The 23,608-nt window shown below is 39.1% G+C and overlaps 1 protein-coding gene across 1 annotated transcript; it reads right to left on the bottom strand.

Annotated features, from left to right (window-relative positions):
* Positions 1 to 5,898: 5,898 nt before the first annotated feature.
* Positions 5,899 to 16,421, bottom strand: edn3b (endothelin 3b). Its single transcript, XM_089010192.1, has 4 exons — positions 16,048 to 16,421; positions 15,746 to 15,962; positions 9,340 to 9,483; positions 5,899 to 7,534 (listed from the first exon to the last, which is right to left on the bottom strand). The coding sequence occupies exons 1-4, from the start codon at positions 16,097 to 16,099 to the stop codon at positions 7,480 to 7,482; spliced, it is 468 nt and encodes a 155-aa protein (XP_088866318.1). The 5' UTR covers positions 16,100 to 16,421; the 3' UTR covers positions 5,899 to 7,479.
* Positions 16,422 to 23,608: the final 7,187 nt, after the last annotated feature.

Raw genomic sequence — 23,608 nt, 5'->3', positions numbered from 1 at the left:
AACCATTATGCATGCATTGCATTGTATTTTGGACAGTCGCCCTCATTTCAAGCTCATATAACTCAAGACCCATATAATTTAGGAATGAAATATTTTTTTCAGATGAAAGAAGAGGAATGGACACATTTTTGCACATCTGGCAGTGAATGAGTAAGTTAAATTAAAGTGTCCAAAAACTACTTCAAATTGAACCCGGAAGTGGCCAGTTTCAGAAGGTCTGGCCCCCTTGTTTGTGGTGTAACGCCAAGACGCCTTGCCTTGCTCGAGAATCAAAACAATGGCTTCAGATTCGGAAAAGATGCTTTCTTGTTACTCATCCAGGTATGAATATGATTCAAATAGTAGAAGAGGAAAGCATACATGTTTGCAATTGATTAAAGAATTTATTCCGGTCATTTTGATGCATCTAAAGAGAAATGTAGTGACAAACTCTTTAGTACTCACAGTACCCAAAAAAGGCAGAAGATGGCGACAAAGCTCCGTGGAAATTGTCTCCTGGAAGGTTTTGTAACCGAACATCAAATACACTGTAGAAGTCTTGGTGTAACACACAACGATTCACCATCGCGTTATTTATGTGTTTTCCTTCTAATTTCGCCATCAACACGGATCAACACGAAGTTTTCAGACCAAACAAAGTACCACAAAATGCATTGAGGTGAAGCAAGGTATGTCCTTTCTCGATTAGGGGCGTTCCTTCAGTGACGTAGGGTGAGGACTCGTCACCAACTCAAGAACAAGACTTCCGGAATATTCAGTGCGAGTCTTAAAAACGTAAAATATAGCTATATGTGGGGGAATTTTTGTAAAATACGCTCAGTAGAAGTCATTTGAGGCGATTTTACAAATTATGGACACACGTCGGTTGTCATTTAAACGTCAAGCGAAATTAGCTCGAGACATCTCTTGTTTTTAACCTTTTTTCAGTGGTCTGAACAAAAGCTTTTTTTGTAGTCAGCTGCCCAAAACTGCACACAGAGGTTTATATATTTAAATTGGAAAAATATATATTTGGTAAACAAATGCTATAAAAAGAAAAATATTGTTGTTTTTATGGAGAAAAAAAAAAACACAGTCCCTTTTCAATTAATAATCAATGTAAGAAGTCAATAGAAGCCAAACATGAACATGGAACTGCACGCTGTGGTCGGGGCTGTGAACCTGACCTGTTCTGCTGTGTGCACAAATATTTCCCAGGACTTACTGTGGGAATGGGAATGGATGATGATATTATTGATGTTCCCTGCACAGGCCTTAGACTGAAGCTCCGGGGTAGAGCTTTGTTAGACTTAGCGTGACATTCCAAGGAAGATGGGTTATACAGCGGTTGAGCCTCAAAGGATGCAGTGTGCCTCACACCCTTTCTGGAGGGCGAAAAACATGTGTGGGGTTTGACTTTAACATTGTGTTGTAAAAATAAATGGCATGACATTGAAGTCAACAATAAAAAAAAATATTTGACACACAAAGGCCATAAAATAAATGGCATGGCATTGAAGTCAAAAATAAAAAAAATTCTTTGACACACAAAGGCCATATGGAAAGGGAAATTTTATAAATTGTCTTCATTTATTTATTTTTCTACATAGCTGTTTATCCATTATGTTCATTATGTGTATTTATTTATGTGATTATTTATGTATTTATGAGTTTATGTCTTTATTTATTGTTTGTTTGTTTGTTTGTTTGTTTGTTTGTTTGTTTGTTTGTTTGTTTGTTTGTTTTTATGTGGGCCTTTATCTATGTATTTGTGTATTTTTTGTTTAATTCTATCAGAGATGTGTTTGGTATTCATGTAAAATATTGGCATACAAATGGCAGAAAAACAACCATCCACGCTCACACTCACAACTATGGACAATTTAGAGTGTTCACTTCAACTTTCATGCATGTTTCTGGAATGCGGGAGGAAACTGGATTACCCAGAGAAAACCCGAACAGGCATAAGGGGAACATGCAAACTAGACTAGAGCTGGACTCGAACCCTGCACCACTACACTGCATGTGAGGCAGATTTATTTTTCAATATACCTTGGAACAAAATTTCAAAGTTAAGACAGGCCTTGCATCATATAAACCAAGGGTGTCAAACATATTTTTTACGACGGGCCTCATTGTAGTTACGGTTTCCTCTCGAGGGCCATTATGAATTTGGGCCAGCCATTAGAATGGTTCATCTCCACATATTACATACATATTTAACACAAACAAAATTAATGAATAGCGAGTTTTCAAATCTGAAGTCAAGAATAATGACGGTTATTGTGATTTATATGGGACAATTTGAAATGTTGATTCAGAAATTAGCAAGCATCATGGCACTTGACATGCTTGATTTGCTTTCACAGGCTGAATAAAATGATGTAGTGGGCCAGATTTGGCCCCTGGGCTTTGACTTTGACACCTGTGCTCTAAACGCTACTGTGAAAATGATCTTCCAATTATGATTAGATTGTGATAATGATGTTTATATGCTTCATTTACAGTGGCTCCCTTGAAATAAATGCACCAAACACACCTAATAACAAGTACAGTCATGTGTTTATTTATATTTTGATGTTCTCTTCAACTGTCAAAATCCAGAGTCGGAAATATTACTCCCGACTTCAACAAGTAATGCAAAGAAAAAAACGGAGTTCAAGCAATGGAATGCTCGAAAGGAGGGACAGTGAGGTCAGGAAGAACATGAAAGTAGTCATCAGCCTGGATTGACGCTCACCGTCACACAGGGGGACAATTTCGATTGTTCCATTGACCTACCAAAATCCAAACAAATCAGAGGTTGTCAAATCAAATAAAGTTAAGTCTTAGTGATTGACTTTGATGTTGCAATGTTTTGGACTCGATAATCATTCAATTTATTTCATGTTTCAGGCTGCATTTGGAGACACATGAGAGAGTTCAGTATGCTCAACGTTGTCATATGAGGATGAAATGAGGGCAGGTTAAATGCCTGAAGCTAACCAACCTCCCCTCTATTTGCCCCCTCAAAAGAAGAAATGGCAACAAAACACCCGCTAAGCTAGGTGTGCTCCTGAAGGTACTTTCCCAGATGATTTTTTTGTTTGTTTGTTTTGTATTTTTTTATCAAGTAAATCAAATCATCTAAAATTATACCTCCTGGGCTGGGATTGTAATTATATATTTTCTGTCTGACACTACTTCAAAACAGATGCCAACTAAATACTGTGTAATCATGCTGAGTGATATTTCAAAACAGAGTAAAAGAGAGAGAAAGAGAGAGAAAGAGATTGAGAGAGACAGAGAACAAATAACAAAAAAAACATCACCTGGTGCAAAACAAACAATTTCAACCTGTAATGGGTAATGGTCATAAATGGTCAAAAACTGTCATGGTACTGTTTGTTAATGTATCAGACCCTGCTGGGGTGGAGGGCGTTCGCTCCAGCAATGCACTTGTCCTGCGTTTCAATCAATGGATTAGTTAAGGGCTGCCACGGCGACCATTTACCGTTGGATTATTCACACTTGCTCATGACTCTTGTTCAAGTGCTTGTTTATTTGAAATTTTCTTGACTTTGCTTTATCATTCTTTTGCCATTTTTTTGGTGTTTGATCATGTAAGTCGTATTTCACTTCTGTAAACCCTTCACCCAACTAGCCCACTGAGCTAAACACTTTTGTTGCACTTATGTCATGATCTCTTCATCTTTATTAAGTTCATAGAGTTGCTTGTTCTGTAGTCACAGGGGGACACAAGCCAATGTTTTATAAACCCGGATAAATACAGGGGGTTGTGTCAGGAAGGGCAAAGGCTTGTCCACAACAAACATGCGAATCAAACCTCTGAAGGTGGAGGACACCGATTCGCTGTGGCGACCCCTGAAGGGAAAAGCCGAAAGGAGACGATCATACAAATAGCGTTTTGTTTGAAGAATAGTTTTCAGTTAGTAACATACCGGAACAGATTAGATTAGATTAGCCTTTAAATCATTCACTCACTGCCGGACATGTGCAAAAAAAGGGGTCCACTCCAGTGCCAGGGTTTTTGTCATTGTCACTTGAATTCCAGGACCCACAGAATCTTGAGTTTTAGGACTACACAAACGTTCAATGCAGCGTACGACTCTCTTATTTCATCAGAAAAAAAGAATTATTTCCTAAATTATATGGGTCTGTAGTTATATGAACTTGAAATGAGGGTGGCTGTCCAAAATACAATGCAATATATACATATTGGTTTATCTAGCGCTTTAACAACAGCTGAAGCTGGAACAAAGTGCTAACATGAAAAAAAGAAAATGTTGCCCTCTTGTGGAAGGGAAACATTGCCAGAAGTCTGGACACCGCTTTATCGACACCCAAGCAAGAAAACATAAAACCCGAACAAATTTGGGAATGACGCTCTACGTCATATTGTCAAATTCCCGAATAAATTCATGAATGGCAGTGAATGAGTTAATAGTCTCACTGTGGAGGAAATTTACATTCGTCATAAATAAGGATCAATTGATGAGATACATTAAATAAATGAGTTTAAATGGTCTAAGATACTGGATTTGGAAAAAAAAAACGTTTGGATCTGAAAAGAATGAATGAATTGGCAGTGCAGCTGTCATGTCAAGTCTTGACAAGTTCCAATGTTGGGGGCAGGGTTGAGGAAGTCTCTGTCCCCCAGGGAGAAGAAGGATGAGATGACAGCAAGAAGTGGATGTAAAAGTGTGGCAGAGTAGAGCAATACAGAGGTGGTTGGAGTGACCGAGCAGTGTCCATGTCTTGATGTCAGCAGATAGAGAGGAAGGTGGAAGAAGGGTTGGTATGTTTAGCGGGAAGGAAGGACTGCCTGTTATCCATATAGGAATGGAAATGGATGTTGAATTGATGCAAAATTGCCGAGAGGGACATGGTTGTGTTACACATATGCCACATATTTGGGCCATACACACCGTTCGTAAAGGTGGGAACGCGACAGGTGGAATTAGAATGATTTGTGATTTGCAGCTGAAGTGTGAGCGTGGGATTCAACCAGTCACTTAAAGGACAACCGACGTCTACGGACAAGTTGTGTCCATAATTTGTAAAATGGCTTCAAATGACTTCTACTGAGCATATTTTAATAAGATTCCACCGCATATAGCTATATTTTACGTTTTAAGATTCGGGCTGAATATTCAGGAAGTCTTGTTTTTGAGTTAGTGACGAGTCCGTACGTGACGTCACTTAAGGAACGCCCCTAACCGAAAAAAAGACCCATTGTAGCGGTCCTTCCATCACGTCACTTAAGGAACGCCCCTAACCGAAAAAAAGACCCATTGTAGCGGTCCTTCCATCACGTCAATGTATTTTGCTGTACTTGTTTGGTCTGGGGACCTCGTGTTGCACCCAAAAGCCGCCAGAAGAGGGTGTCCAAGCGCCATACAAGGAATTTATCAGCCTGTGGAAACGGAGGTGGCCACAGGAGGTCGCCATTTTGTGCCTCTTTTTCATTGAGACATCTCCCCTCAATGTTGCCTCATAATGGCACGGAATAAATTCTTTCATCGATTGCAAACATGTATGCTTTCCTCTTCAAAACTATTTGAATCATATTCATAACTGGATGTGTAACAAGAAAGCATATTCTCCAAATCTGAAGCCATTGTTTTGATTCTGCATCAATGCAAGACGTCTTGGCGTGATGTCACAAACTGGGGCGGGACTTTCTGAAAATCCACAATTCGCGTCTCAATTTTTTGCAGATTTTGGACACTTTGTCATTTTTATTGGTGTTTTGCATTTGAATAAAAAACATCATACTGTGTGTTTTGAGTAGCTTAGATGCTATAAAACGTTTTTCTGATGTCAGTTAAGAAACAAAAAAGTGATGTTGGTTGTCCTTTAAAATTATATTGAGTATGTTTTCAGATGCACAAAAAAAATGATGCGACAGTCAGCAACTAGTTTCATTGCTCTGGTTTTAATTATAACTCTCTTTGCATGACACTGAATGCTTTTACCAAATGTTATGTGACGTTGAAAAATACATTTGTAAATTATCATAAATACACAACACTGTCACCCCAGTATAACCCTCGGGACTTGTGAAAATTACTTTTCCTTTCCTTTCTGCAGTAGATCACATTATGACACGATTATCGTACCCATAACAAATAATGTAACATTATAAAGACTCGCCAGAGTGTGAGACAATGAAGCAAATGTTGTTTGCTTTGCGTTTGTATGAAAACAGACAAGGGGAGCGATAGTAGTAGTAGGGCACAAGAGAGGAAGGAATTCATTGCTTGTGGGGCGAGCGGTGGAATTCGAAACCCAGAGGTGAAAGGAAAACTTTGCTGTTTGATTTTCACTTATACTGTGTTCCCTTTGTGGATGAGCTTGATGCTAAAAATCCGACCACAGTCTGTTGAGGCCTTGGGCAACACATTTTTTTTACCAGCCTCAGAGTAAGATTCCATCTCGATTGATGTGTATTGTGATTTATTAATAATGCCCTCCAGTAAATCAACACACATTGCACATGCAAGCTCTCACCGGTCTTATGCCAATGAAAAAAATTTAACTGGGTACCTCTTGCTCTTAACAACTCCCCAGTCAATGGCTGTCAGGCCATTCGTTTGGAAAAAGAACATTGGCACAATCCTGATCCATGTTGTGGTGATGCTTGTTTTTGAATTGTGAAAACATGATTAGACAATGCTCCGGTCAACATTCTCAGCGTCTTTTTCGTTATTGTTGTTGGTTTTTTGTGTGTTTGTTTGGTTGTTTTTTGATGATGAAGATGACGATGATGCTCATTTCTTGCAGGACCAGTTGGAGCTTTATAAAAATCTCAATATATATATATATATATATACAGAGCAGAGTTTACGATATTATTCATGTACTTTTATATTATTTCTGTTATTAAGTCATATGTACAAAATGAGTACCTATTTTTTGTCATGAAACATAATAGCAATAAAGAAGGGTCATGATCTATTCATAATAATTCTTTTGTTCGAAAATTGTACCCTGCTTTAGTACATTTATCCATAACTCACATTATATTTTCTACCACATATATATATATATATATATAAAAAAGCCATCCATGGTTTGTTGAGCGTTGATAGCTGACCTCGTTTTGGAAGACAATGTAGTTCACAATGTGTTAGTATATATGAATTTTAAAAAAATGGGAGACCTATCAAGCTTCGCATAAGGGCACAGGATATTTTCAAGGTGAAATTGATCCTCATGCCGATTAGGAAGAACAAAAAAAATGACAGACCAGCCTCCGGAGAACTGTAGTGTTTCAAATTTGCTGATGTGTTTTTTTTAAAGCCGCTCAGCCTGATGGAACTTGCTCCGAGAGTTATGATGCTCAGGAATGTCGGCAGTGTCAATCTCCAAAGCTTTTTCCTTGAATAGGAGTGTACCTGTGGAAGCGGGTGTGCCAAACAGAAAATGATGGGATGGACATGAGGGATGTATCCACTCCCTGAAGGAAACAGCAGAAGATGAAGAGGCATCCAACTGTCAGCCGGGCCTCGGGTCTCTGTGAAAACTTGTTTTGGACCCAGTCGCTGCAGAGCTTGATTGGGAAAAACACAAATTAAATTAAGGCACAAAATTACAAACACAAAATTATTATTATTTATACAAAAAAAAAATTTCCAGGTGACCAGGTCACTTAATGAAACATCTCCCGGTAAAAGAAAGTAATTATGCAATAAAAAAGGAACAACATTGCATTTGTGAGACATGGAAACAATAACCATCGAGAATTATTCCATTCACTGTTATCCTGATACGAAAGTAGATGTTGAAATAATAATAATAGAAATAATTTGCCCATCACTCATCTATAAAACTGCACATTAAAAGTGAATGGTGGGGTTATCCAGGTCAAGCACACGATATACAAAACTCCGCACATTGCTTTTGACACTCCTTTGCAGAAGTAAAATACCGTTGATGTTTTATTTTAGGTCATGTGTTTTTCATGCGTGGTGGTTTACTTGGGCAATTTTTATGCTTTGGTTTCTGCTGTACTTTCAAAACAATAGTGAAAGAGTAAAATGTGTGGTGTTATATGTCCAATGTGTGGTGTTATATGTCCATCTTTTGTTATTTTATTTTAACTGTTTTGGAAAGCGCCTTTTTTCAGCTGCAGCTGTTGTGAAATGGCTAAAAATAAAGATGCATTGTATAGCATTGTATTGTATTGCTCACCCGCAGAAATAAAATATTATCCCGTGACTGTAAAGTGTCCTTGAGAGTTTTGCAAGGCGCTAAGAAATAAAATGTATTATTATTATTATTATTATTATTATTATTATATTATCCTCCATCCATTATGTTTGCCATTTTATCCTCTGCTTGTACTCACTATCTGAGTCTTAGGCTACACCACTATTTACTCTCTACACCTCGGATTTCAGCAACGTGACTCTAACGTGCCACCTTCAGAAGTCCAGGTAACGGACGTAGATAGGGGTGACCTCCTAAGGATATCTGGATGTTCTTATCAACAGTAAAATACACAGCACCTCGTCTCGGGACAGAGAGGGACTGGACTGATTAGTGAGGGGGGCTAGCTCTGTCTTGGGCTTCTCGATGGACACTCTGGAGGAGATGGACAACAGGAGTAATGATAGCCAAGCTCAAAGCTATGATGGACAGACCCACACTTGATCAAACAATTTCTCCCGACAAATGCTCAAAGACTGCTGGGATAGGCCCCACGGCCCATGTGAGGATGAAGCGGATTGAGGGGGAAAAAATAGTGGCCTATACTATAATCTGTAGCACATTTAAAATGCCCATGTGGAGTTAGCAAAACTCCAACAAAAATTTATTTAAAAAGTTTATTTAATATTTATTTAATGTCTTCATTTATTTATGTAATATGTATTTATTCAGTATTTATTTATTTTGATACATGTTTATTATTTACTTGTTTGTTTATTACTTATTTTTTTAGTGTTAGGTCAAATCAATGACCAATGACCAATTTCAGCTGGAAAGTCTCTTCATTTTTCAATAAGTATCATCATCATACATGTTCATTCCTGTGAGGGCTGCACAAACATTCCCCATTGAGCATATCAAAATGGAAATCACCTTGCGGTTCTCAATAAACACATATTCCGTGCACACATCTCAGGTATCGACTCCCGTGAGTATGTTGTGCTTCTGCCATGTAGACCACATACCTCTCCTTGACTCAATTTAGGCATGAGGGGAATAAGGAGAGTGGCCCCAATTAGCCCAAGAATTAAAAGGGCCGTAGTCACTCCCACAACTGTGCAAACGCACATTTAAGATTATGACTGCAAACTTGGTAAGACGACTTTATGATGACCAGAGAGCGTGGGGGAAAAAGACGGAACTCACCGTGACTGACAAAAGTGATGGCAGTCTGGGTCTTGATCCACAGAAGCGCACGAGCAACGCTGAGAATCTCTCTGCTCATGCCCAACAGAACGTCGTAGTCGCTGGGCTCCTTGGTAGCTCGACATTCCATATGGTACCGTGCGTCTGGAAGTTTCCACAAAACAAAGGCTGTAGTGTTCAGCAACAGCAAAACTTGCCCATACAAATGTCTTCATATATTTATGACATATCACACCATAAATGACACTGTGTTAATAAATCGCATATGGTAACAGCTGCATCATCGGTGCATCAGCCATGTGTTCAGATAAGAGAGGGTGAGTTCCAGACTCATGTATATGCATGCAAAAATATACAGTACTGCATTATATCCGTATGTCAGACTTTCGAAACGGAAATGTATAGAAAGGGATTTTGAACAGATTTAAACTGGATGATATCCATTTGAAGTGGCCAAACTGAAGAAAAATAAACCAACACATTGTACATACTCTACCAAAGCATAATAACAAATGAAGATAGGATGCACCGGTTCCCAGCCAGATAGATAGATAGATAGATAGATAGATAGATAGATAGATAGATAGATAGATAGATAGATAGATAGATAGATAGATAGATAGATAGATAGATAGATAGATAGATAGATAGATAGACAGACAGACAGACAGACAGACAGACAGACAGACAGACAGACAGACAGATATATATATATATATATATATATATATATATATATATATATATATATATATATATATATATATATATATATATATATATATATATATATATATATATATATCTTCTTCTTTTCCTTTCGGCTTTTCCCTTCGAGGGGTCGCCACAGCAAATCAGTGTCCTCTATATAACATTAAAATTAAAACTGACTTTGATGTGCAAATTATGTCTTCAAGTCATCTACATTCTTTCGTCGGAAAAAAAAAGTTTATTTCGAGCTTACTTAGTTGTAGGGTTATCCACATTGAAAGGGGGATGGCTGTACAAAATGTAAATGCTTCCTCCTCGTGACAGGGAAATTGCCAGAGGTTTGACCGAAGCTCTAAACGCACCGCTCCGTAAGCAAAAAAACAAAACCCGAACAAATTCGGGAATGGCGCTCCACGTCATGCTCTTCAATTCTTGAATAAAACGGGAATGTCAAAAAATGAGTTAATGGGAAAATGATCAATCAATTTCTTCAGCTTGGTCTTATCACTGTCTTGGCCTGTCTCGGTCTCAACTCTCAAAAGTCTCCTTGCTCATGGTGAATTCTGGTCTCTGGCAAGTCTTGGCCTTGAATAGTTTGGTCTTTAGTCTTGAACAAACGTCACATGTGCCTTTTCAGTGTGCTTTAATGAATCAAGTGCAACGATCCTTTCACATCACATTAATTCATAAATCTTAAAAATATCAAAGGGCCTCATGAGAAATGACTTTATGTACCAGTGGCTTCAAAATTATTCTCTAGTCTTCCTATTTCAAGCTTACAGCCGCTCCAGAACACAGCCGCAGGCCTCAGGTCCTGACAAGACCTGAGGTTGGGAATAAACATTTGAAATGCAGTGTTTGAAAACACTGCATTTACTGCCTGCGGAATAATGTATTTGTATACCTATTTTAATTGTAGTCTTTTTTGTTTTTTTTTTTTGAAGCGCCAGTGTTTCCTTCTGGGTGAACCACCACATTGGGAGGTGTGGCAGCTGTTATTCTCATCAAGTGTGGATGAGCTCCCCTTAGGTGCTCTTTCCAGCACATTGTGTCGCTCTGCCATGTGTTTTTTTCAAACAGTATTTTTATCAGGGTATGTGTGCGTGCATGTGCGGGTGAGCACAAACATGCTTATGGGGATATGTATCTGCATATGTGGCTGGGGTGGCGGGGTCTTCTTTTTATGTTGCATTTTTGCAGTATTAATCACACAGCGTTTTTGAGTTGCATATTTATGTATGACGACTGCTTGAGAAATAAAGTTGGATTGAATGATTGATTGATTGATCAAGAACGTATGATACGTGTATATCTGTAGATCATGAAACCAGTCAAATATGTCAATCTGCCCTGACTTGTTAAGCGGCAACAAGGAGCGCTGCTAAACTCAAACAGCCCACAGCGATCTTGGCAAAAGAAGACAGACAAATGACTGTGTTGCTGAAAAAAATAAGACATTCAAAAGTGGATGACAAAAAGCTACAACCGTGGAAATAAACTGTCCTCAAGTGCCATAAGGTTCCCTGTGTCCTGTTCATAGGTGAAAAATGGTCTCCATGGTTCCTGATCGCAACCAGCTTCCAAACTTCTTATAATCATTCTGTCGGTTTGCATTATGCTTCAAAGTCATATTTGTGGTTCTGTGACAGCTGTGGCCCACAAAAGGACTATTATATAACTACCTCAATAGCGCTACGCAGTAACTGTTTCTATCAAGCATTCAGGGCAAAACCTGGTGGGCCTCATTATTTGGCTGACTTGATTACTTTCTGGCATTATTTTTTGTTTGATTGGATTGGATAAGCCTTTAACAGTCTCGCAGTGGCGAAATTTACATTTCACGGCAGCAAAGTTATGAAAGGAAGAGAAGAAAAGAAGATGTCAAACAACAAAATAATGGAACTGCTGTAAAGGCAGCCACTCTTGAAGCGCCATCTTGAAGTCAAACAACAAAAAACAAAATAACAAATGATGTGACACAATGCAAGAGACACAGACAGTTACTACAACCTTTTTGTTGTATGAAACAGTTCTCGATGAAAGAGGAGATGATCAAAGCATCCTTTTCACCAGTGGATCAGGGATGTCATGGTGAAATGTGCACGTCTGCTACAAGCTGTTGAAAGTAAACACGAAGCTGTAGCATTCATTAACGAAAAGAAATGGTCTCACATCTCCTGTCCCACAAAAATCCACTTCAATTCGAAGCCGCGACAGTTCCACATATGCTTCGGCGCTCTACGCTGAAGCTCCTTCTTCTCATCGCAGGCTCCTCACGCCATGCATCCAACCAGCCGCAGACTGTCCAACAGCACAAACCTTTCCACTGAACAAAGGGGGCTGTGAAAATACTAACATCACAGGCGCAAAAAAGATCCATCCAGCCGAGAGCTGTCCAGAGATAACAGTCAAATGGCACCGACATTACTACCAATCAAAAACGGTGCTGCCAAAAAGGTGCAACCGCGCAGCACAGTCTCCTCATTTATGATTGTCGTGGCCAAAACTTCTGAAAAACAATCCATATCCGTTCCATACGACCCACAACAACACAAAGTGAAAAAAGAAAGCACAAAAACAACACAAAACAAAACAAAAAAAAGCAATCACTCGGAAGAGGACTTGCTGACGGCTGCCTACTCGGGTGTCATCTTGGAATTCTCCGAGAACCTTGTGGTACTTCTAAAGATCAAAGTGCCTATTTTGGGCAAAAGAGTACAACAAGAGAAATTCAATTTCGTCATCATATCTAACCTCACAATAATCTCGCCCAAAGTAAATAGGTGAGCGGGGATGCAGTCCATTGTTCCATAGCTACAAGCAGCAAGCTAGCTAGCTAACAGACGCTGAATCAACAGTTCTTCTGATATTTTGCACACAGTCAGCAGCTGTATTTAAAAGTAATCCATTATATTGATGTATTATTATGTGTATTCCTATTGACAACAGATTGATTTGGGTATTATTTCTTTTTGCCATCATTTTTTTGAAAGTGGAATAAATTATGAGTGGGTCAGTATCCAGCAACAGCTTGTTTAACCGCTGAGGTCCCTTTGTCTGAACGGTCAGCGAAGTTAAGCCGCGCTGCCAAATGGATAGTACGTCGTAGCTTCAGTCCTGTGCTGTGAACATGTTCTCTGGCGGTCTTGCACAGCAAAAATGTTTCCTCGTCTACCAGGGGCCATAAAATCTTCCCTCCAAGAGTGAAGGCCAGACATATTGCTTTCATCCGTGTTAGCGCGCGAGTTAGCAATCTTACATAAGCAAAAAATAAATAAAAAATAAAAGATTTCCATGACAGTTGGGGATGTTCTCGAACATGAGCAAAGTTCTTTACATTTTCAGAGAATGTGTTTTCTCTTATTTCCATTTGTTAAATGTCAATTTTTAATGATTATCTTTCTTTCCACTTTGTCTGCATTTCTTTCCAATTCAACCAAGGACCCCACGCTACTGAGATGGCAGTCAAAGCACTCTTGTGTCGGCGCAACACAACACAACATTTCACTTCACTGCCAAAGCACGGAGACACTGGTGCAAGTGCGCATATTGAATTGATCTGGTGAACATAAATTCTTTTCTGCATCATCCTTCCAGTCAACGAAGTCATCTAAACATTGTCACTACATTTCCTGTAAAAATTCATTCAAGATGTTTCAGGCCAAAAGCCCGATCAGTTACTCAAAAGTGAGTCCCATACATGCCTCATGGGAATTTTGACAAAGAAAGACAGATTCTTTTTTCATGTCTCAATCACACAACATCTGTCACAATCTCGCCTGACTGAGTGAGTAATGAAGCGTCATGAAGTGATCACCAATGAAGGGAACAACTTGGATGACTCTCAGTTGACCTCACTTTGAACATCCACTTTCGCTCTATGTTTACAGATTGTTTTCCCATTTTTTTCCACCCAAGCTGCAAACACAGACGTACTCAGTAATGTTTCAATCACTTGAAATTGTGTCTGTTCGTGGCTGATGCTTATCGAGCTGTGTTGAGTAGTTCTGACGTTTTAAATGATGGCTCACATGTTTGCCACAAATTGCCTCGCACGTCCTCCACATACAAAAAAAATACAACACAGGCACCACGTTTACCCATACATTTATAGCAAAAACATGCAAAAAAAACAATCATACAGGGTGCATGATTGTTTTTTTTTTGCATGTTTTTTTCCTGTTCTCTAATGAATCTTAGTGAAATTAAATTTGGTATGCTTTTTTAAATTTAATGTCACCTTTATGTTTGTGTTTTTTTTTAAATCATGCATTAAGCCTTTTGGAAAAGGGTGTCAAACTCATTTTTTTGCCAAATTGTAGTTATGGTTTCCTCTCGGGAGCCGTTATAAATTTGAAAAAGCCATTAGAATGTTTAATCCCCTCCACATATTATAGAGAGCTCAAACAACAACAAATTAATGAATAACCAGTTTGCAAATTTGAAGTAAAAAATATTGATTATTTTTGTGCTTTACATGGGCCAATTTGAAATTTTGGTTCGGACTTTAGCAAGCATCATAGAATTTCACGGGGTTTGATTTGCTTTCGTGGGCCGAATAAAATGATGTGGCGGGCCAGATTTGGCCCTCAGGCCTTGACTTTGAAACTTCTGCTGTAGGCTATTGAAATACTGTACATTTATTCTTTGACCTGAACATGTTGATTATTGTAATATAATGAATTCATGAATTATAATTAATTGGCAAGACTCCTGTTTAGGTTTAATAGAAAGCCACAAGTGGGTGTATTGCATTGAGGGGGCATTCGAAAAAACTGCTGGTATATCTTATGTCAAACAATGACTGAGGCAGTTCTGTTGGCCTTGTCAATACTTGAAAACTGGCCTGTGCTTGAGGCTTTCTGGTGTCGTTCAATAAAAAGTGCTGCAAAACAGAAAATTTCTCATATGCTTTGCGTTCACCAATAAACCTTACTGCCAACTTTGACGCACCAAGGACCTTCATATTTCACGTGTGAGTGTCAAATTCACTTCAACCTCAAATGGAAATGATTTAGTATAAAACAGCTTGTGATTTGATAAATCACCTCCTCAAGAAGCAATTATGGACCACAACCTTTACCGGCACCCCATCCTATCCCCCAGCCAAATTGTTTATTTAAACGACTGGCATTGGGAGTACTACGACTACTTCAGATGCTGCACCAACCCACCCCATAGATGTCACAGCAGAGAAAAAAGTATGTTGATTATGTATACTTTTTGCATAAATGTTTTTTAAATCAACAAAACCTAATTACAATCATTCCGAGTGTACTAATACATCCAAAACAAGTAAGAGTTGTTAGTCAGGTACAGTATATACTAAATATGTTTGCTCATTTTCATCCAGTAAAAGGGAAGAATTAGCAACAAAAAAGTCTGGCATACTTATCAGTGCTGCTCATTTTACCAAAACAGAGAAAGTAACAAGCAAGTGGAAGGTATAAACTTCTAAACACACTTGTCATTGTTTTCAATCTAACTATTCTGTATAGGCTGCACGTGTTTTCGCTTCAATAAAATAATATAAACTATTTCATAGATGAAATTGGGCACGTGAATTTTAAAATGTTTTGTGTATAAGATGAGATCATTGTGTCGCTTTCCTTGTCGGTTCTGCTTTCTTTTTTTAAAACTCTACACGATATATTTAGTTGTTGAAATACGCCGCATTTAACAAGAAATGTCTTACTCGGGAGTATTGATCCAGATGATGTCCAAATGGCAGTAATAGATGCACTCTTTATCCTTGTAGGAATAACAGGTGCAGCGCTTCGATCTGGACTTCGGTTCCGTCGCGTCAGTATTCTTTAGAGACGCGACTCCACCGGAGTTCAACTCATTGCTGGGTCCCGAGACATCTCCGGAGCTGACCTCGGAAATGACCCGAGCATCACACCTCAACAAACCTTGTATTACAACAGGAAACGCGTTACATACAGTATTAGGATATGAGGGGGACGTTTGCACGATGCACAACTGTGAACCACGTACCTTGTAAGATTATTAATGCAAGGATTTTATAAAGCATGATTCTCGTCTGCATGGGGAAAGGATGTGTCAAATATTCCCAAATTGCAAAAGAGCCTGGTAGTAATGCGACGACGTGGTCATATTAATCCAACACGTGTAAAAATCCACTGATGTCCATGTCCAGACCCTTCGGGGGAAAAGAAAAAAGAAAAGAAAAGAAACAAAAGTAAAATGCCGTTTATCCCCCTGTTGCGTTCATACTTGGACCTTCGTGTCCTAAATCCTGCACGCAATGCAGAGTCAAACTACCCTAACAAGTCCTCCCCCTTGAAGAAATGCGTATGCCTAAACTGTCTCCGCCGCAGTCTGACGGCATCTGAAGGAAAGCCTTCGTAGCGCTCTTGTCTGCCCCTTAAAAATCACAAATACAGATCGATGGGCTTTGGATGGGCTAGGGTACGCCCCTGCGACACCTCTCTCCACCCCCATATCAAATGTGCGTAAAAGGGAAGGGCTCCGCATTTAAGTGGTTTATTAATTTCTGTAGGCCACTCAAACAACTGATTGAATGTGAACACTGCATCGCTACATACCACCGTGGCATTTTGCCGAATAATAATGTCTTCGGCATTCTGTCAATGACGTCACCTGTTAGCGATTGCCGAACAAAATCATTTTTATTGCATGGGGGCTAACCCGGAATCAGAGAGAAAGTTGACAGACATTCATTCTCTCGGACTTCTCAACCGCTGCTGTCCTGCCTCCAAATAACTGCAGGCCCACCATCTATCAATATCCATCTTGTTTTTGCTCCAAGAAGATAGATATCGTGAACAAATAAAACCATCCACTTTTGATCTGGAACCTTCCTCAGGCCCTGCAGAAAGCCAATATTTCTGCCATGTTTCCACTCCCTCTTAGCCAGACAAATCAAATGTGTCGTCATCAGACCACTTATGAAAAATAAAAAATACACCCAGGTCAATCTCCAACCTTCTCTCTTTATTTATAGTCATGGGGAAAGCAGTAGCAGGATAAGATCAGGATCCCTGAAATACAAGAAGCTCTTTGAACCATTTAGTCTCCTTTATTGTGCATGTCTGCCTTTCATTAAAAACTGGCCTTGGTCAAACCAAATTGACGAGTCATAGTTGGAAATGATAGATATTCTGACTCATGGCCGCCCTACGGTTTTGTGCCCACATTTTTTTCAAGGGCAACGATTTGTTCTGCCAGATTTCTTTGGCACCTTTCCTCAAAAAGAAATAAAATGGAAAAAAAGAAGTAAAATGAAAAAAGAAATTGTATTCAGTTTTCTTCCAGTTCAACCGAGCTGTGAGGGCTGCTGCCAAAAGTTGACCTTGTGCAAATGTGTCACATGAAGCACGCCTAGTGCTCTTCAGAAAGAGATTAAGATATTTTCACCCAAATCAATAATTTTATGGTATCTAATCCGGGTCCACCTTTGAAGCCATTTACACCACCATCTAGTGGTGCCAAGAGAGAAGAGCACTCTTCTGAAAGTTCAGGGCTCGTCTTCACAAATTCAACATGGTTGAGAAGGTCTGGTCTGCTGGCCACTTGAGAGGCGAATAGTGCCAGACAAATAAAAACACATACCGTTGCTATTTTTGTTGTTGAGGTATGCATCAAAGCACTACACGTTTACTGTGACAAGCACATTTGGGGAAAATGAGCAAAAGTGGTGATGATGCATGCTTTTAAAAATAATGGACATGGGTCTTTTTAAGAAAATGTGGTTTGTTTTAGTCAAGATGGAGTTTTCCAATAACATTGAAATTCCATATGAAGAGTCAAATGTCACCCCCCCTGAATTATTGCTGATTCCCATGGAATGATTCCAACTTTTAAAAATATGCAAGCCAATGTCTGTGGTGTTGGTGATTACATGTAAACCGCACACTCTGAGAACAGTAAAATAAAATTTCTCCATCATGTGGTATCGCTTATTTTTGAAAAGCAATTCAGTTTGATATATGCAAGTATCCTCCATAAGGCGCGTCACAGGCTCTGAATTACTCAGGTGGTTGTACTCATGACATGGACCCATCCAAAGAATTGTCTCATCTGCCATAAAATGCTGTTTGTCTGACAAGAAGATGACCGAGGACCCCACCTATAATTGTGATGATCTTGTCTGAAAATAAAATAAAAACTATAGCAACACAAGACATGATAGCAGTCTTTGCTCTCTTTCACACCACATACGGAGCATCGACTTTTGTTTTCCCCCAATTTGACCTGAGCTATTTTGGCCAAATGCATCCCAGGCATTCCTCTGGAAGCCACCGTGCTGTTGTCACGGTCATTTTCAAGAGAATGCATGATAATGAAAGGATCACAAAGGATTTTATATAAAGTACAAAATGAAGGTCATTACCTGCTGACTTTAGTTTACGCAGGAAGTCAGCCACACAGCAAGGGAAACAAAGACAGAAAAAACAAGGGCTTGTGAAAGATGACCTGGGGGAAATACACAAACAAAAACCCAGACTGAATGTTCTACTTAAGTAACAAACAGAACACAGGAAATAGTTTAATAGAGTGAAAAGTGTATGGGAAAAATATTGGGATGCTAATTATGGATGAGTGGTGCACTGCAGTCTCCAGGCGAGGTTTGATAGTTATTAGCTGTTGTACTATGCATAAGTCTAGACAAGATAAGGGCAAACCGGCCATAGAGCAGGTAGACACGATTGGGTACAAAATAAATTTTGTACAGTTACAAAAAAAAGAAAAATCCCCATATTTGTCATTGTTTTTTTTTATGATGATACTAGAGCAGCGTGTGTTTACCGGAGACAAATTCCTTGTGTGTTCTACACACTTGGCCAAATAAAGATGATTCTGATTCTGATTCTGAGATGACAGAAATGGAGAGAGAGGAGAAAGTTACTCTCTTTAATGAACTCAACAAGTCATTGATGACTCACGATGCCTCATGATTTACCTACAACATCACTCACTCATGAGTGAACCAGCGCCTCCTGTGTCTGCCATCGCTCGTGTTCCTAACAAAAAGACTGGACTTGCAGGCAGCAGACTCGAGATCAAACTAAAAATGTAGGGAATCTGTCATTATCATGTCATCACTACACAATATTTACAGAGTAAAACCGTGTGCCATAATATTGAGTCAATGAGTGAAATCTCACCACTGAATGTTGTGTTCATCTTTTTCGTTGAAGCCTATTTTCTGAGGGGGCTGCCCTATACATCAAGTCGGAAGTGTTAACTCAAGTAACGCAGTATGATGATTAAACTGTTTCAATTTGCCATGTTTGAAGAAATAAATACAGATCATGGCCTTGAAATGTCAGCTCTGAGCATGGGCCGGTTATTGGCATTTCCTTTTAAATACTCAATACATTTCATATGCGTAAATGGCCAATTTGCTGTGTTGCTTGGCCCATATGGCCCAGCACACGCTTCCAGTTATATTAATTCCAAACAACCTTGATGGAGAAAACAGCACGTCAACAGAGTGCAATGGAAGTTAGCCTTGGCCAGACACATGTCTCACGTGTTTTTTGAGAAAACATTTTTACTGCGCAAATCCACAGGATCTACAGAAATACTCGTAAGTGATGTTGAGCTTCTGAAGCAGGGAGCACAGAAAACAATAAACAGTCGATATAAGCCGGTTGAAATTAACAGGGTGAAGAATGAGTTGCACGCTCATTGCGTGACGCTAAGGAAATGGTGATGTTTAGTTGACCTGTAGTGTCGTCGTGGATGTCACACTACCTCTACCAATTACAGTGGCGACCTTCACAAGTGGGATGGCACGCCTTGACCCAAAGTTTCCTGGCTTGATCCCTTGAGCAAGATACTGAGCTTCTAACTGAGGAGCACCATTAGGGTGGGAGGAGGGGAGTGATAATCCTTTTCAGCGCTCATGACTGACAGGCAAAAAAAGCACTTTCAATTACTTTTTTTTATTTTTGAAACTTTTTTTTCTTCCCGGGGCCCCAAATACCTGAAATTGCTCCAGGTGCTGACACATCAGTGTCAATGAGCTGTCAATGAGATATCCCAGCTGAGTTTGAGCGGTATAGGCGGGGTACATCCTGTACACAAACCATATACCTGACATAAAAAAATTACATTTGAAATGTTGGTCTTTTTATCTGTTGAAAAAAAAGTACATATTTGATATCCCCAAAAAATATCTAAAAGTGTAAAAAGTGTGAATCAAACCCTGGTCCACTCCTGTTGAAAAAAAAAAGAATTAAAATATTGGATTCGTAAGCAGGAATTTAACCTCGAAGCTACGAAAACTCTTGTGACATGTTTGAAAGAGAGAAACCAATAAATTATGTTGGAACGGGAGAAATGCATTCAGTGAAAATTTGAAGACTAATGCGCTCCAGGTTCTAAGAGCAACATCTGCAGAACTCAGAGCCAAACCAAAGTGACCTTTGTTTGCCCCCACCCCCGGATTGATCATGAGGGCATTTACAGCAATTAACTGAAATAAGAAAATGAATGTAAATAAATACGGGGAGAAACAAAAGAATAATTGTAATCAACAAACATGCTTTGTAAGACATTACACCTTAATTTGACAGTTGGATTTGTGCTACTGTGGTACTTGGCATAAAACAAACAACGATGTTGTGATAACGTCACAGGATGTAATATACAGAGAAACCACTTTGAATTCTTTTGTCTATTTAAACCTTATCTTGTCAGTCAGATTCATTTTGCAGAATGCACAAGAACGTTTAATCACACAATCAATAAGATTAGTGTGGAAATCATACCATTTTTATCAACGGTTGTCAACGCTGCCAGATAGCTTCAGCGGAGGTGCAGAACCTTGAAAAAAAACATTGACAGTTGTTGGATGTTTAGAAAGTGATAAGAAAGTAGCGCTCATGAGTTTCCAATTACTTTGCTTGAACTGACTGTTACATTTCCATATTTTTCAAGAGCATACTAGCGTCCTCGGATAGGTTCATTACATTCTTAACTACTGTGGTCACTTTGGAGAATATCCAAACCATACATTTAGCTGATCTCAAAGCCTTAAAACATGGTGAATGTCGGGCTTTTATGTTTATTTATGATCGAGCCTAAACTAAGTATGATTGTTGAATTCCTGGTGGGTGGCAAACATACGCACACACACACACACACACACACACACACACACGCACGCACACACACACACACACACACACACACACACACACACACACACGCATACACACACAAAATACTAACTTTTTTTGGAAGACTTTTGCCCATTTATTTAGCTTTTCACAGGAATCTGACTGCAGAAGTAAGATCTTCTTACACTATTGACAATGAGACATTGAAAACAAATATCAATGTTCGGCACTAACATGGAGTGATTGTTTCCATATGGCGCACACGGGACACGCCAAGGGTCTCAATCCAGCGAGGTCACATCAGTCACATGAAAGGAACGGAGTGTATTTTTTTGGAGGAGAATGTAAATGCATGCATTTATCAAATTGTGCTGATGTCACCACGAGACATGCTGATTCTGGAATATGTAAAATGGAGATGGGGTCATTTTGTGAAGCCGATCAAACACTGTGTGTTTTTTTTTTGTGTGTTCTCTGTGGAAACCATTTTTTTCATGAATCAATCTGTAACTAGTTTGATCAAATTGAAAAATAACTGGCTACAAAAACTGAGCCAAAATATTTTTTTGTCAGGTAATAGAACTTACGCGGTCAGGCAGATCTCAAACACCATAGTTAAGTGTTTGCATAAGGGCCAACATGTAGACCACAGTGCGCTGGTTTCTTTCATAGTTCTCTAACACTTAAATCACCTGTTACAATCAACTTTCCCAAAGAATGTCTTGTCGTCTTCAACCGTGCTTCAAAATAAATGTTTTTGAAACACCTGGAGGAGGCAAACAGATTCGATAAAGGGGTGTGTTTAGTAGTGACGTGCAGTCAGGGGAGGCATGGCAATGTCAAATGAAAAAATAAATTTAACAGTTATATTTATTTAGTGATTCCTACTTTAAAGTTCTTTTCCATTTAACTTCACCGTTTTTGTATTTTTTTTCAAAATCGCTGAATTTTCACATTTACCGTTCAAATACTAAGTAGAGACGAGTGGTAAGGCAGCTAAGCCTCACCATGGATTGCGCAATGACTATACTAACTGTGCTGGCTTGCTCTGCAGTGAGACCGCATTGCTGTCCCTCTGCATATCGCTATTAAAGTGTTCAAAAGCTTTTAGTATATGAACTAAATTTCTACAGTTTAGCTGGTGTACAGTAACTGTACATTATAAACACTGTACTACAGTGTTTATTTTATTTTATTTTTATCAAAACTGTGTGCATAGGTGAGGCACACAGTTCTCCTGCCTCATGACAGGGGGCGCTGGTGATTACAGATTCTTCTTGCGACTCCTCGGCTGCAGAATAATAGAATTAGTGACAGCAAGCTACAGTAAGCAGTTAGCAAGTAAAGTGCAACCATCAAGTCATTTTTTTCGTGTTGCATGGCCTTATTTTCAGAATGGTAGATTACAAATCGAAATTGAAAGAATTTTCTAAACTGGCCTTTCAATCGAAGCAGGAGATAATAATTAAAGGAAGACCAACACCGGACTGTATAGCTCACAAACGGTGAGGGATGGATGTAAATCTCCTGGACAGTTTCTCAGCTTTTTGGCCAAGAAGGATCTCATTGAAACTATTCCTGAAGCGACAAATTTGCTCCAGTTCGTGCTCACTGTTCCAGCTACTACAGCATCAGGGGAGCGGTCATTCTCAGCACAAAAGACTGAAAACATACAGTCGGAACAGGACTGATCAAGGACAACTTTCTTCACTGGCAGTGATCTCCATTGAGACAGAAAGACTTGGACTTCATTTCTAAGTAAAGGTAACACGATAAGCACGTTTTTTTTTTCTTTTTTTTTCTATGCTTCAGTTTGTATACAGTATATAACGAATGCTGACATGACGTTTTAAAAACTGTACAATATTTGGCAATTGTGGCTCAGGGAGACCTAATTTATTTCTGGTTCCAACTTCCTTGGAATACATTAAGAATGGCACCACCAACACCGGCAAATCTTTAGATGGCTTTACTGAAATAATGTCAAAAGATAATACATAATGTCCAGAAATGGGCGAACTACACCAGAGGCGGTTTTGAAGCCATGCATGAACAATTTTAACCACATCTGTGGCGTCCTGTCAAATATGTTCGCCACTTGATCCCTTATTGGCAGAAAAGACTATGTGTAATGTTTGGCAATTTAGGCTGCACTTTTATGTCCAATAAAATCAACCTCCACTCCCAACTCGAAAGTATCCAGATCTTTCCAGGGATTTTGAGTCCTTTACAATGAATTAAAAGTCCACTCAGCGTTCAGTAACCTTTTCACCCATTTATGAAAGAAGTGGTTTGGAATTATTCACAGTGTTTTAGTTTCATGTTTAGGTGTTTTTTTTTGTTCTTACTATTATGTTTGTGTAGTGCCTTTACTTTTCTGTTGAACAATTTGAAACACACACGTTTTATCAAATAGCAGAACACGCCGACATGATCCAGAGCCA

This window comes from Hippocampus bargibanti, linkage group LG01, assembly GCF_051943395.1.
Source record: "Hippocampus bargibanti isolate YZ-2025 linkage group LG01, ASM5194339v1, whole genome shotgun sequence".
NCBI lineage: Eukaryota > Metazoa > Chordata > Actinopteri > Syngnathiformes > Syngnathidae > Hippocampus > Hippocampus bargibanti.
This window is presented reverse-complemented; position numbering and strand designations above follow the sequence as displayed.

Bases quoted from the DNA above. Each gene is read 5' to 3' on its own strand.
- edn3b (XM_089010192.1), bottom strand. From the start codon at position 16,099: ATGCAGACGAGAATCATGCTTTATAAAATCCTTGCATTAATAATCTTA. The intron at 15,963-16,047 runs GTACGTGGTTCA...TTGTAATACAAG, and splicing joins TGCATTAATAATCTTACAAG to GTTTGTTGAGGTGTGATGCT. The intron at 9,484-15,745 runs GTAAGACATTTC...GGAAACTTCCAG, and splicing joins ATCTGGATCAATACTCCCGA to ACGCACGGTACCATATGGAA.